This window comes from Phodopus roborovskii, unplaced genomic scaffold, assembly GCF_943737965.1.
Source record: "Phodopus roborovskii unplaced genomic scaffold, PHOROB, whole genome shotgun sequence".
In the NCBI taxonomy this organism is placed as follows: domain Eukaryota; kingdom Metazoa; phylum Chordata; class Mammalia; order Rodentia; family Cricetidae; genus Phodopus; species Phodopus roborovskii.
Genome location: NW_026126416.1, coordinates 35,812,367 through 35,827,364, shown reverse-complemented (window position 1 = coordinate 35,827,364; position 14,998 = coordinate 35,812,367). Strand labels below are relative to the sequence as shown.

General features: G+C 44.4%; 1 protein-coding gene across 2 annotated transcripts in view; it reads right to left on the bottom strand.

Moving 5' to 3' along the window:
- The window catches only part of Rasgrp1 (RAS guanyl releasing protein 1), a 62,900-nt gene that overhangs the window by 11,367 nt on the left and 36,535 nt on the right, over window positions 1-14,998 (bottom strand). For both annotated transcript variants that reach the window (XM_051183715.1, XM_051183714.1), the window contains 7 exons: window positions 11,793-11,855; window positions 10,381-10,512; window positions 8,257-8,410; window positions 5,864-6,037; window positions 4,834-4,950; window positions 2,705-2,980; window positions 1,123-1,203 (listed from right to left, as the gene is read on the bottom strand). In XM_051183715.1, coding sequence (XP_051039672.1) covers window positions 1,123-1,203; window positions 2,705-2,980; window positions 4,834-4,950; window positions 5,864-6,037; window positions 8,257-8,410; window positions 10,381-10,512; window positions 11,793-11,855 — 997 coding nt within the window. The remainder of the gene's footprint in view (window positions 1-1,122; window positions 1,204-2,704; window positions 2,981-4,833; window positions 4,951-5,863; window positions 6,038-8,256; window positions 8,411-10,380; window positions 10,513-11,792; window positions 11,856-14,998) is intronic.

Genomic DNA, 14,998 nt, shown 5'->3' with positions numbered 1-14,998 from the left:
CCTGACTGTGTGCCGTGGCAGGAGAAGAAAGCACACATAGTTGGGATCTGTCTGAGTTAGCTTGGCTAACAGAGTCTAAAGTGCTCCTCCAGGACCCCAGCTGCAGACAACTTCACTTTCCAGGAGCCCTGACCTCCAGGTCCCTCTCCATTCAATCTCTTGTCAGACCTAAGAACAAAGGCTAACATGAACATGAAGCATGTCAATTGCCTCTGTGTTCCAGTCACATTTTTAGTAGAGAAATTGAGGAAAAGCTAATCAAGGCAGCAAGATGCACAAGGAAAAAATGCAGTGTGCACACGCTGAGAGAGGATCCATTGCTTATCATTTGAAACTTGGCTGCAATTAAAATTCCCTTGAATACAAAGATGCTGACCCTTCTTCTGAAATGCCTCTACCGCCCTGCACACAGACGCTCCTGACCATTCTATAGAGACAATGTGACTTAGCAACCCCAAACAAAAAAGCTGATTTCTTGTGTGTAGGCGACTTTCTTCCCTGAGTCCTTCTTGTTTGAGGGTTGGGAAGCTTCCTAGGAAATGGAAATAATTCTGCTTACTTGCCAGTAAGAGAGGTAGGATCAGATAATCTGTAATGGTCCTACTGTGTGCAAAGCCAGGGCATGGTACTGTTTGACTGCCCTCTAGGCCATCAAAAGGTCTGGCACCTTCCTGACCCAGAATGTCACAGACCAATGAAGATTTTTTTTTTCTTTCTATCATGGCAGAAAGCTTCATAAGTTTTGCTTTTTAGTGTACACATTGTTGTCATCACCCTATCTTAGAAAAGAGACATGGGAACACTTTGGCAGGAGGGAGACAGCACTGTGTCTCCTGATATTGCCTCCTCTCATTTGAAAGCTCCCCACAGGTTCTGTCCCAACCCCATTAGGCACACAGTCATTTCCTGTTCACACAGTGGTCCCTGAGTCTTAACAACAAACTGTTTATAGATAAGAGCTATGTGTAGCACAGATGTTGAGAAGTTTTTTCTATGTGCTCTGCCCAAAGCTGAGCACACAGCACAAACTAAGCACGTAGTAGGCAACTGGAGGCCAGCGTCTTGGGAAGGAATCTGAGGAACTTTTTGAGCTATGTCAAAACATCAGGATAAGAAACTCACCGGGGCTCTGTGGTTCCTTGGTTCTCGGGCATAGGAAAGCTCATAGATTTCATCTTCTGTGTAGTATAGGTCCAGGGATAACTGCAGGGGTTGAAGCAGAACACAGTTAATTGCTAGGACACTCTACCTTTCCCAGAACTGAAGTTTTTTCTTGGTTACTTTTTTCCAGCGGTTCATCTTCTTGGTTTTTAGCAGGGATTTTGTTTGTTTTTAGATTTATTAATTTTATTTTATGTCTGAGTGCTCTGTTTGCATGTGAGTATATACGGCATGACATGCTTTATGCCTGTAGAGGTCAGAAGAAGGCACTGGATTCCCTAGAGCTGCAGTTATGGATGGTTTCTAGTCACCATGTGAATGCAGGGAATTGAACTCTGGTCCTTTGTAAGAGCAGTAAGTATCCTTAACACTGAACTATTTTTTCCAGAACCAGCAGTTTGTTTTTAAAACACTAAGCAGGGGACAGTAAAGTATCTTAGCAGGTAAAATTGCTTGCTGTGGGAGCCTGGAGACCTGAGCTCACTCAATTCCTGAAACCCACCTAAAGCTGGTCTTAATAATAAAAGCCTGGAGTCAGATGTAGGAGAAAATGCTGAGAGATCAGAGAGAAGGAGCAAGCCACAGCCACCTTTACCTCACTAGCTTCCCAGTGGAAAAGGGACCCACCTATTTGCCTTTCTCCGCCCAGCCATCTCACTTCCTGTCTGTCTGTACACACCTCTAGACCTCTGTGGTTAGCTAGTGGCAAGCTCCATCCTCTGATCTTCAGACAGGCTTTATTTGTACAAACAAGATATCACCATAGGTTAGAACCTCAAAACTGCACCCAAGCTGTGGGTGAAAGCCTGTGGCTCCATCAACCTGCTCTGTGAGGCAGGAAGGGACCATGGGCACCCTTCCTTCCACTATGTACAGAGAACCAAGTTTCAACTTGTGCAATTTTAGGACAGGAGGTTTGAATCACCCTGAGACCGGCCTCTTAGGGTTCACAGAGGAAGGGAGCAGACTTGGGGAGTATAGGCCCACATTCTTGTCACTGACACATGGAAGCATCACAAATTTGGAAGGAAGTGTTACTGATCTCACCTCACACCCACAACAGACTCTGATCGCCACTCCTCACATCTACCCTTGGCTGGGATGCGTCCAGGCACAGAGATCTAAGCTGCAACTAGCAGCTGTTTTGTTTTGGCTGGTTTTTACCCGCCTTACTGTATTTTATGGGAGTACCCCGTGTTCACCTGTGACCCAGGCCTGCATCAGCTTTGCTACTAGCTCCATCTTGAGGGCTTAGAAACAGCTTTTGCAGGAGTTGCAGCACACCCCTAGAACCCCTAGAAGTTTGCAAGGCATACTGCTTAAAAGAAAGCCTCCTGGGTCCCCTTCCCCAACCCGAGTCTAGGTTGAGGCCTCTGTTACTTAATGATGTCAGTTCCTCTGGGGAGGTGAACTTTGTGCCTCTGTATCTCATCCCTGAAGAGGAGATGGCAGCTCTGCTCTGTAGCTAGTACATGGGAAGGCAAGTGGAATGGTCCTGGTATACAGTTAGCACTTAGTACTTTTTCTCCTGTGGGAACCTCACCGTCAGCAGATGCACCAAGTCCTTATTGGCATCCAAAGGTGGGGCCACCTCTTGCAACTGGACCAATTCATTGATATGATTGTAAAGGGCCAGGAGCTTCTGGACGTTCACCTTCCCATCCTCCAGATAGTCAGGCATGGCTTCATACAGGGAAATGAGGTCCTTGAGGTGCACTCCCAGTATGGGGATTTTGAAGTGGGTGCACTCCCCATAGGCCCGCCTGTAGTTGTCATAGTTTCTGCAGGAGGACAGCAGTTCAGTCATCTCACCCAGAACCTACAACGCAGAACAGACTGGTCACAGATACCTGTGGGGCCTAGCATGCTGCCCCCAGCGGCCACCTTGCTTGCCTCTCACACCCGCCATGATTTTACCCCACCCTGATTTGTTGGATAGCAGATGAAGATGCATCTCATTTATACCTATTACAATTCATATTAAAACTCCAGCTATGTGTATAGTCAAAGTATGTGTCTTTTGATGTCACTACGTAGTTTAATTTGAAAAGGTTTTATCATTTTATATTAAAGTGATTTATTTGTAGAACTGATATAAGCACTTGACACAACAATTAAAGGTACAGGAGGATACAGTAAATAAATGCTCTCGTAACCCCAAACCATAAGTTGCCTTCCTTGGTGTCCTTGGAAACTTCCAGAAGCATTGTGTATAATAATGTCTGGCCTGGGAGGCCAGCAGGCGCTGCCTTTGCTGCTGGCCTGGGAAGCAATGTGTTTTACTTGGGGAGCTGCAGTAGTGTAGTGCAGGTTGCTATTCTGTGGCTCAAGATTCTCAACATGGACCTTCGCCTAAAGGGGCAGCCAGAGACATTCTTTTCAAACACACTGGGTTGATGTCAGTCTCAGAACCCCACTCCCCAAGTGTGATGATGCCAGCTTTTCAGAAGCAAAGATGTGGAGCGACTTTGCCCACCATGTTTTCACATGTAATAACCATATTAGATTCTATGGCAAATTCTTTTTAATAAAATTGTATCTAACAAGAACCATCTTATACAGTGAGGAAGCAGAGGCTTGGACTGCCCACTCAGTCACTCTGAGATAGCGCGAGACACCCCCCCCCCTTTGTCAAATACAGCTGGAGAGTGAGCTACGTGAACTCACAAGGTAAGATGAACAGCGGGATGTAGGCTATATTAATTTTTGTTAGTGTTTCCATGGTTTCTGATATATAAGTGACCTTTTCAGTGTGGTCTCAACAGAACTGTTAGGGAATGAAAAGGTGACTAAAAATGTTTCTGTGTACCCAGCCACAGAGAAGGTGTCTCTCACAGGTTCAGCATGGTGATGGAAGGGATAATTAAAAGGGAATCCTTGAAAGGAGGATGAATACATGGGATAAATGGGAAGGGATATCGAGACTCAGGAATCTTTCACTAGAAAGACCCCCCCCCAACCTCAGGTTTAGGATGTTTATGGTTTATGGCTAGTAAAGTCCCCTGACATGAGATGACAGGGCTCAAAGAGTCATCATTAGCCCACCAGTGCCATGCATGGTTCATTGCATCATTGTGGGCCATACTTACACTAGCAACCCTCTGCCACAGAGTTTAAAGAATATCCTGTGACTTCTAACTAAGAATGTAGGACAGTACACTTGACACTTAAGGAAAACCATCCTGAGTAAAGCGTGTCATAGAACTAGCAAATGGCTGGGGGTGTAGCTCGGTGGCCCAGTGGCCCCCGCTCTTCTCAATGATACTGTAGCTAAAGAGTGTGTTTCCAACTCTGGAAATTCAAGTGTCTGCAAAGTTTGCACATGTTCTGGTGAGCTAGTGCACTAGGCTGTCACCATCTAGTGCATTTGACGCACACTACAAGCGACTGAACTTCTGTTTGTTTGGGGAAAACATTTTGAAGTAAGGCGACTGGGCAATGGAGTTGATGGCAAGGATAGTAACTGAACATTTGATGCCTTGTAGACACAAGGGAGAGACACACATTATTTTAAATGGCCTGGCAGAGGCGGGCACAGTGACACTGAGGCCAGGCAGAATCTCTCACACACTCTCCTGTCTGGGACTCACCCATCCTGATTTCCTGAGCGTTTACCTCCCTGGCCCCTAGCCTGCTTGACAAGGGATATGTAATCGTAAGGGCCCCACTGACCTTATTGATCTCATGTGGTACGTGTGAACTTGTCTCCTTGAGCCTGGAGATGGAGCTGTGACACAGTCCCCCTATCACAGCCATTAGCGTGTTGAAGTTCTGTAGCTGGTGGAGCTTCTGTGACATGGGGCAGGAGATAGCAAAATCACAGTACATGTTGTTACATGGGGTACTTAGAAAGCTGACATCTTTATGCTGTGCACTTCCCATATAATTGTTAGACTAACAGCCAGGAGCTGTGGTGTTTCCCTTCTCATTGACCTCCTGACTAGATCTGAGATCAGCAGGGCGGTCACATGCCCCTCTTTTGTGGTGCCTGATCTGTGCACTACCATCTGAACTGTTGGTTTCCAAGAATCATTGAGTTATAAATCATTGCTTAACAAAGATTTCTGGGCCAAGCCCCACATGTTCTAGCTCCTTAGACTTGGGGTAGGCTTAGATAGTAGGCCTCATTGGTCTTTAATGACTATCAGAGCAGGTGAGCCATTTCCAAACTTGGAGAAACACTGGCGTAGACCATCCCCAGTCAGACAATATAATAATCCTAATCTTACTGCTTTTATCCTATTGCCAGGAAAAGATGTTATTCCACTGTCTGAAGCTTATGCCAGTAAAGGATAATAGCTCGGGAAGAGAAGTTTAGAACCTCTGTACCCCCCAAACACTGAATATGCCATTCATGGAGCCTTGACCCAAGGACCTAAGATACCTCCGGATGGTGTGATTCTGCCTACCTGCTTGCCATACAACTAGTTACGAGAAAATAATGTGTAATGTGTCTCCTGAAAAAAAAAAAAAAAAACAACATCCAAGAGCTGAGTCCTAATCTTGAGATGGCCTACATGGCCTTCCACGTTGCTCTTGGGTGAGAAAACATAAGAGTTGCATATCTAGACCAGGAGAAAACAGAAGGGGCACAAACCCCATTGTGGATCAGGGGGGCCATAACTCTGACAGACCAGGCTCAGGGTGAAAGGGCTCAGTCATTCACCTCACGGCCTAGGATTGTCTCAGCCCAGCCACTCACCTGAGCCACGTGGATGAACTTGATGAAGACCTCTGCCCGGAGCTGTGGGGTGGGACGGCTGAGAACCATCAGTTGTACCCACTGGGAGATGCCATTGCACAGGGCAATGGACCGCTCCATGGTGGGGTTCTCCTTCACGCAGCTATTTACAAGGTAATTTTGATAATCAGAGAACTGGAGGGAAAAAAGACAACCATGAGGTATTCTTGGAGTTCTGAGGGGCACATCAACTCTGCTCAGTGGTGGCTAGGAACCAGTATGGGTAAACAAGCCTAGGACTATCTCCCCGACATCTTTGCTACCAGGACAAAAAGAATGATGGGTGGGAGATCACATCTCAGGGCCTCTTTATATGAACTCCATTAGGCACACAAGGATGGGTACACATCAATGAATCCAAATAGCAAACTCAAGTAGATGGTGTTCTCTCTCTTATGAATAAAGTATAGCATAGCAGAAAATGTCTCTTAGTTCCCACTGTGAGTCTCCAGTTCAAGAATGCAATTCTCCTTCTAGAACCATTCTCTTTCCATCTGTTGCCTAAAAATAACTGTGAACATAAAACCCCCCTACTTAGGACATGAGCTAGCTGTAAATATCAAGATAACACATGGTATGGAAGCACTTCTGTCTTCACAGTTCTACACAAATATGAAGTAGTGCTAATAGGAAAATTGTGCTAACACTAGCCTAAAACTACCTTGAGCAGGGCCAAGTGAGAAGGATACCCTGAAACACAGCCGAATACACATACAGTGACCATGTTTTCCCAACCTGTCAGTAGCATTAGCTATGGATACCAATGGAATTGCATGTGTGAAGCTGAAATATCTTGGGCGGTCTGGTCTAAGTGATGATTATAGCTGACATGTCTCTGCTACAAGAATCTCTCAGCTTCAATAGTAAAGAAGAACCTAGTCTCCAGGAATGCTCCTATGGGAGGATCTAGCGCTATGTTGAACTCTGCACTTTGAAAGCGAGTGTGGACAGGTGAAATAGTTAGGAGAATGTGAGCAAAGAAAGCACCTGGACCAGTCTAAGTGCCAGTGTGTGCCTTGCCATTCTACTTTTTCAGTGCTTCAGAGATGCTGGGAATTCCAACCAGAGGAAGACAGGCTTGATGCCTACTCTCAGCTGAGCGCTGGTATCAAGCAGACATCACGAAGGCCTGGGACAGCTCTGCCAGTGTCACCAGCACAGCTCTGATTCCCAAAGTGATCATGGCTTCTTTTCAGAGGCTTTCAGCTCTGTCTAGGCCTGGGACAGGGGAGGCAGGTTAAAAGAAAACCCTTGGATGGAGCCCCACAATGGGGTCTCGGTGCTCTGTCTGAAGGGTGCCCAGGAGGAAACTGGGTAGTTAGCACTGGGAGTGCTTGCAGCCAGCTCCGAGGGGAAGCTCCCGGGTCTCTGGTTGGGTGGTGGCAGTCAGGGTATCAATGTAATGGGGGAAGCTATGACATAATCTCTGCAATCTGATTTGTTCGTCTCCATCCACACACACCTGGGCTCAATAAGTTGTTGTGACTGGGAGACATGAGCTCCAACTCTAATACTCTGTGAGGCCTTGCTCAAGTCAATCCTTTCTCTCCCTCCTGCAGGTGGGAGGGGGCCCAAGTGGAAAAGTGTGTCATGTTTCAGGAAAGCACCTTTGGCCAGTGACAGTGTGTTGCACTTAACGTGGTGGCAAGTGCTCTTGGGTAGGGGACAAATTCTCTTGTGTGGAAGAGGGTTCTCAGGTGTCCTGTAGAGTTAGTTGTGAGGACGGTAGTGAGGACAGGATGTGCCACCATTGCACCCTGTTGTTGATGGTTAAGTTGAATCCCTCTCCCTACATCTCTTTGCCTTTGCTCTGCTTGGCTATAACAACAGCGTGAGTTAGGTCAGCAGTTTGCTTCCAGATTAATGGTAATGCTGGCCATGTTGGCACCATTTCAGAATTTAAGTATGTTTTAGAAAGACTGGCCATATTTGTTTTGTTTTTAGGACTTCCCAGAGCTATTCAAAGCCTACCTTGGAATTCTAACTCTTGGGGAACTTACTCCCACTTATTATTATTTTTTTTTTTTTGAAGAATTATAAAACAATTCTCTAATGCTTCTCAGGGGTGGAGGGCATGCAGGATATCATGTGTGCCCACAGTGCCACATCTGGTTAGGCTGAGTGAATGCTAGAGTGGGCACAGAGGGTGTGACACCGGGAAGCAGAGCATGGGCAGCCAAAGGAATTCTGATGGCACTGCATTTCCAGATCCCATGATGCCTGCTAGGGAAGTCTCCAGGCACCATAGCAGGGAGAGGGTCATGCTGGGTCGGGAGGGCACCTGGCTGCTGTTGTTCTCTGCTTATGATCATAAATTCCCAGAGTAGGTTTCCTCTTGCCCCCTGGCTACGTACAGAAATCCTTCTGAAGGACTTGAACTCAAGGTAGGTGAGGTGCTCAGACAGTTCCTCAGGTTCCAGATGGTCAAACAGCAGGGAGACTTTCCGCTTCTTGCTGGTATTTGATTTTATCCTTTGAGTCAGTTTCCTGGACCAGTCTCGAGAATTACTTTGGTGGGTAAATGAGAAAGAGAAAAGACAAGAAAAATCACAACTGCTTTTCATGAGTAAGCACACCAGTGTTACCCACAAGAATTCCCAAGGCACGGTTAGCTAGCTTCAGCTGGCACAAATGATGCATTTACTGAGTTTTCCCAAGTCAATTTTTTTCTATAATAACAATTCAAAAAAGTGAGCCTTCTGGATTCAGTGAGAGGGACAGGAGGGCAGTGGGAAGGGGCAGTTTTAGCCATTGGTCTTGACTCTTCCTCTGACCTTAATATGTCTACTCTGTCGATGCCTCTGTGTGTTCCTTCATTCCTGTTAGGGTTATAGAACTGCTGGTGGAAATCATAAGAGGAGGCCAGCAGAGATCAGAGAAAAATAGGGAGAAAACACTATGGCAGCAAGGCTCATTGGTAGGAACATGTGCTCGCCCTGGGCAGAAACAAGTCATTTTCCTCCAATGTTCCCAGTTATGACTATATAAACTAGCTGGCCCTAGAACGAGCCAGCGATTCCTCAGTCCTCACAGTCCAGCCAGAGGCTCTCAGTCTCAGATTCGCTTGAAGCCGAAGAAACAGCTGGTGTTAGAAGTCAGAAGGGTGGAAGCTTGGGTTTCTAAACTGGCATTTCTAAGAGCCTTGGCTGTGGACATTTGGACTTCTGGATCTGAAGTTTGGGAAAGTCTGTAAGCCTCTTCCCCTTGTATCCAAGGCTTTCAAATGCAAAGGAAACCATTAACTTGCAATTCCTTGACTATATCGAGTCAGGCAATATCCTCAATTAACATTTGGTGAAAAATCCTGGGAGAGGAATCCAACTAGAAAATATCAGGACAGAAGCTAAGGTTTTCAAGTGGCCTGGGATATAGGTTTTTTTAAATCTTAAAATGAAAAGGTTGTTACTTTGAAAAAAAATATATCTTTTATCTATGAAGTTGTATAATTCCAAGCAGAGAAGTAGAGCAGACCCCAGAAATATACAGTTTGATTAGGGATTATGGGGTGTGGTTTTGAAATAAGTGTGTGTGTATGTGTGTTCGTGTGTGCGCGCGCGTGCGCGCGCGCTCACACGTGCATGAATATTATATGAAGGACTTGGAGTACAGCTACTACTCTGCCACTAGTGCATGTCTCAGCTGTGTTAAATACATGGCAGTGATAATAAGATGAGGGATAGAGACCAGACACAGACCCCAGGCCAGACACAGACCCCAGACCAGCAGACCCCAGATCAAACACAGACCCCAAGCCAAACACAGACCCCAGGCCAGACACAGACTCCAGGTCAATCAGTTACAGTCCCCAGGTTAGAAACAGACCCCAGACCAGTCACTCAGGCACAGACCCCAGACCAGTTAGTCACAGACCCCTGGCAAGCACAGGATGGATGAATTGATCTCTCCAATATGCTGCAGTTCTAGAACTCTGTATTTTGGGAATTTGTATTATTGCAAAACAATTAACCACACATAAAAACCCCAGCATATACAATGTGTGACCTCCTTCCCCAAATTAAGAAGGACTAATTTTCCAGAGTGAGCCAACCATGTGAATAAGGAACTCAAAGTGTGACATGAAGCATCCCTGAGTTCCTCCTCAGCTCTGGGAGTTTAATGATCGTTCACAGACATCTACATATGTTCTAAGTCTCTGCTTGTGACATTTTGCAATAGTGCCTGGTCCATGTAAGTGCAGGGGTGCCTGTTGCATCAACTACGAATGAGGCCCTAGTCCAGACAAGGGGCTCTCTGTTTCTGGCAGACTGCATACCTTCTGCTCTTTGCTCATGTCCCCGGCAGCTTCCTCATTAGGGCCTCTCTGCTTTCCTAGTAAATGTCAAGTTATGTTTGGTGGGGTTCTCTGAACCTGCCTGTCTGAGCTTCTTGGAGGTGGAGGGAATTAGAGGCCCAGTACCACAGCTCAGGTTACTGGAGGGAGCTTGTTTCAAAGGACCCACTAGGACCTCAACACTCACATTTGCGTAGTGTCAATCAGGCGGCAGTGGGACTCTTCACCATTGCTTTTCACCAGGTCCTGAAACTCTTCCATGGCACTGGTCAAGCTGGCATCCATTTTGAACATGATCCAGAATTCTGTTATCCAATACCTACGAGGAGGGTTTTAGGAAGAACACTGAGTCCACAGCTTCACAGTTAGGCAGAGTCCCAAAGGGATTTGAGGACACAAGAAGTACTCAGAACAAAACAGAGGGCAATTTGTCTATAGTAAAAGATCTGGGGGTAGAGAGTTCCTGGGAGGGAAGAAAGCCATCTAGTAGGCTTCAGTGTGTCACACAGAAATGCTTTGATGGGACAAGGAGCATCCTATCGATGAATCCAGACGGGTCAATACATGACCACGTAGACAAGCAAATATTAAAAAATGGGGTATGTAAAGTGTGTTTTATTACATCTTACTATAACTTTGAAAAATAATGTTTATCAAAAACTTGTAAAAACTAGTTTTTTTTGTTTTTGTTTTTTTACAACAGAAAGCTAAGCAAAAGGTACACAAAATAAAAGCATTCTATACACACACATTGTTTTTTGTTTGTTTGTTTGTTTTGTTTTGTTTCTTTTGTTTTGCTTTGTTCTTTGAGACAGGTTTTTTCTGTATAGGTCTGGATGTCCTGGAACTCGCTCTGTAGACCAAGTTGGTCTCAAACTTAAGAGATCTGTCTGCTTGCTTCTGCTTCTCAAGTCCTGGAATTAAAGGCGTGCAAAAGCAAAGGGATGGAGAGATAGAGGAACATAAGCAGAATGACATTTATGTTTGAAAATGCCATAATGAAACTATCAATTGTATGTTAACTTAAAAAATTAGTAAAACTTACTAAAAAAAAGAACAAAACAAAGCAAACATTTCATGAAGGACATATACAAAATAGTTATGACTGTTTATTACATTGTTTTCAAAAATTTCAAATGTTCAATGAGCCATATTACCACAATAATTAAGAATAAAAATAAACACAAAAAACACAGGCCCTTGATTGTATTTGTATGTTTCTTTTGAATCATTTGATACAAACTGCCATAAGACTAAAAGGAAAAAGGGTAAGAATCTTAAGCACACGTCCAAAAGAGGAAATCCACTGTATTTAGTTGAGTTTCCAATATTAAGCCCTTTTGCCATTTTGGTCTGTCCAGAGGCAGCATCAGTGTCCAGAGGCAGCCTACAGAGTCAGGGGGAGAGTCAGAGGCTACAGAGTCAGAGGCAGGCTTCAGACTCAGAGGCAGGCTTCAGAGTCAGAGGATACAGAGTCAGAGGCAGGCTACAGAAGGCTGGGAGGGAGAGGCTGGAAGACCAGAAAGAGTAGAAGTCCAGAGAGCAGCTTTTCATCTCATCTTACCACTCCACATAGTCTCTAAATCACACAGACATTACCTGACAAAATAGCAGATTTTCAAGCAAATTCCTGGAGAATTCTTCTCCAAGGCATCCTTATATGTAGGGCCATGGTTAAGGGAAATATTACAGAAACCATGAAACTTCAATCTTTCGAAGTATCTAATAAATCAACCCCTGAAAGGTGCGCAAATCACTGTTGCCTGTGCCCAAGAGACTAGGAGCCCAACTGAATGAATAAGTTAGAAAGAGATCCCCTTCATCTTTTAAAACATTTCCAGTAATGATTTATGCAGTGACTTAGGGAAATACATATCCATATATATTCAAATGTGTTGATAAATAAGAACAATAACATGAACATTTTCTTCTACATACATACACATATACATACACACACACACACATATATATATGTACACATGCACACATACATATATACATATATATATGTATACATACATACACATACACACGCACATATACACACACACCAGGCATCATGATAAACCTTGTGCATTGATTGTCATGGCAAGGCAGACAAAATCATGGAATAATCCAAAAACATAACTAAGGAGTGCTTTAACTGTCTTTATAATTCTGAATATTTTGAAAGAACAAAAAATAATCCCTGCATTTACATATCATTTGAGATATAAAGAAAGGGTAATTTGAATATTTAAGAATCTGATGAGAACTTTAGTATAATGGAAAATGTGGTCCTATCATCTTTCTTCTGTTGACAGACAGAAAAGAGCAAGCTACATGGCTGTCTACCCCACAAGGCCATGGCCTGTTTTTCATTTAACAACTGAGACAAGACAATTGCAATATGGGGGTCAATGAATCATAGCTAGGCCAATGAGATGGGTCTAGTTACAGCCACTCAAAATCCCATAATTGGGGTGGAAGTGGTCTTCCCTCAGTAGGTGTGAAGATATTCCCCTTTGGAAAAATAAGTTAAATACAGAAAAGGCAGGTTTCATTAGAACCCTAGTGCTGTGTTTCCTGTGAAAGCCTGTGATTTTGAATGATTTTCAATGTCTTGGACCTATAGACTTGAAAGTTCAGTGTGGGATATTTGAGTAAGTGCAGTAGACATGTGTTTTAATCAGAAATCTCACTGCTTATATGCTCAGTTTTAGAACACATAAGATAATGTTATCCCATTAGAGGGATAAATCACAGCTAAAGAAAAAAAAAACCCTAAAATCTCAAAGATGAACAAACTAAATTTGAAAACACAAAGAATTATGCTAAAATTTGTAATTTTAATAAATATAGAAGTAATTTGAAAAATTAAATATGAATATTTTAGTTTCTTATTAAATCTGTTTTTGAAATTAGAGCATGCACACACACACACACACACACACACACACCACAACCTTCTTCCACACAAAGCCTCACACATCAACAACACAAGCAAAAGTCCAGGTTACCAGTGGCAAATGGATGAAGGGAAAGGTTGAGAAGCCAAGAACATAGAACAGCCACACACTTCTATGTTACAATAAGAAAATGTATAACATCAAAATAAATAACATTTAAGGGCACATTCTTGATAAATACTTTTAGGGCTCTATGTTTTTATCATTTTTTTCAACTCATTGAAGTGTTTGTTCTTCCTTAGTAAAAGAGAAGGACACACACACACACACTCACACACACACACTTATCTTTTGAAAGAGCTAAGTGGAAATGTTGAATCAAAGGTGTTGGTGTGTTTTACAGTGTAGCCTCCTCCTTAGTCTCCTGACGTTTGTGCACTGGGGCTGCATTCCATGCAACCTCAGCAGCACCTGGACTATGAGGCTTCCAAGCATCCTTCAGACAGAGGAAGCTCCCCCCAGTCCTCAGCTGTTTGTTACACCATGGCAAAGGCAGTCTGCTCAAAGCTTCTGCTTCTGTCTTAGGCAATGGTACTACTGCCTGCGACTAAAAATATAGGAGCCAATGCAGGGTTAAGAAGAAACTGGTACACTATGTGTGGTTAAAGAGACAACCAACCAACCAAACAAAAACAAACATGGGAGGCAAACTAACAAATATATTTGAATATCTTAAAGTGTTAGCAGGACAAACTGGTCCAGACCTTCAAGAAAATGGTTTATGATAGAAAAACGTAAACTCAAAAGTCATCCTGGATCTGTAGAATGGTGGAGGAATCATTGTGTGAAACTACCCACAAAAGCTTGCTGAGTGAGAAGACAGCAGATGGACCCTGTTTGCAAGTGTGCTTGGGGAGAGGTCACATGAGCGCCTGGGAAGGACATGGGAAGGGACACTTCAGGAGTCCTGGGGGAAAGGCATCAGAGGCATAGGCTGTCAAGTGCTGCTACGAGGTATGAGCAAGGATGGAGCAAAGCCCACTGGGCCTGGCAGCTGAGAGGCCACAGTGGCAAGAGAGGGAAGTCTGCGTATTTCAGTGGGAGCCGCAGTTGTGTTGAGGAGCGAGTGGGAGTAGAGATTGGGGCTTGTGAAGGCAGACTATTTAGGAAGGTTTCACATCCAATTTCTAATCCTAACAGTGGAATAAAGGGGAAATAGGGCTGAGTTTATTTTTGGATGTGGGGCATTTGAATGTACCACTGAAAGGCTGTGTGAGAGCACAGGGAAGTGGGAGTGGAGTGTGTGGGAGGTGGCAGGGGACGCAGTGTAGGGGTTGCTGCAGGAGCAGCACCCATTAGTGCCCCAAAGGAGGCCACTCAAGCACATTTTGTCCTGAGGCCAGCGCACTTTTAGGGAGCAGTGTTTAATTGCTGGCATTGTTCACAATTATTGGTGTATGGAGTCAGAAAAAGCAAAGTGACTGGGTTTGAAATTCACTTCGGGGGAGGCACCTACTTACTCAGTATGTCTCATTAGCTGGCCATCTCCCTACGCTCTACCCTTGTCACGCCCCTGGGAAACTGGTCTCTGAGATGGAAGATACGGCTTCGTGGAGGAGGTTTAGAGAAGGGAGTCTGCCCTGGCTATTCCATCTCTCCTTTTCTTTCACAGGTTGTAGTGTAGCTTTTGTTTGTTTTGTTTTGTTTTTTGGAAAAGGATTTGCAGTTATATGTCCTGACATCCTCAGAGACCAAGGCCTCAGGGGCTGACTGGTCTCGTGTTCCCTACAGCACTTTTCTCTTGGGGACTACAGCTCACAGCATCACCAGCATTCTGAAGGAAAAACTGGGCACTTTCCACACCCTGCCACAGGAGGCCCATGTCTATCAAGGTCTAACTGGCCCACAGACAGC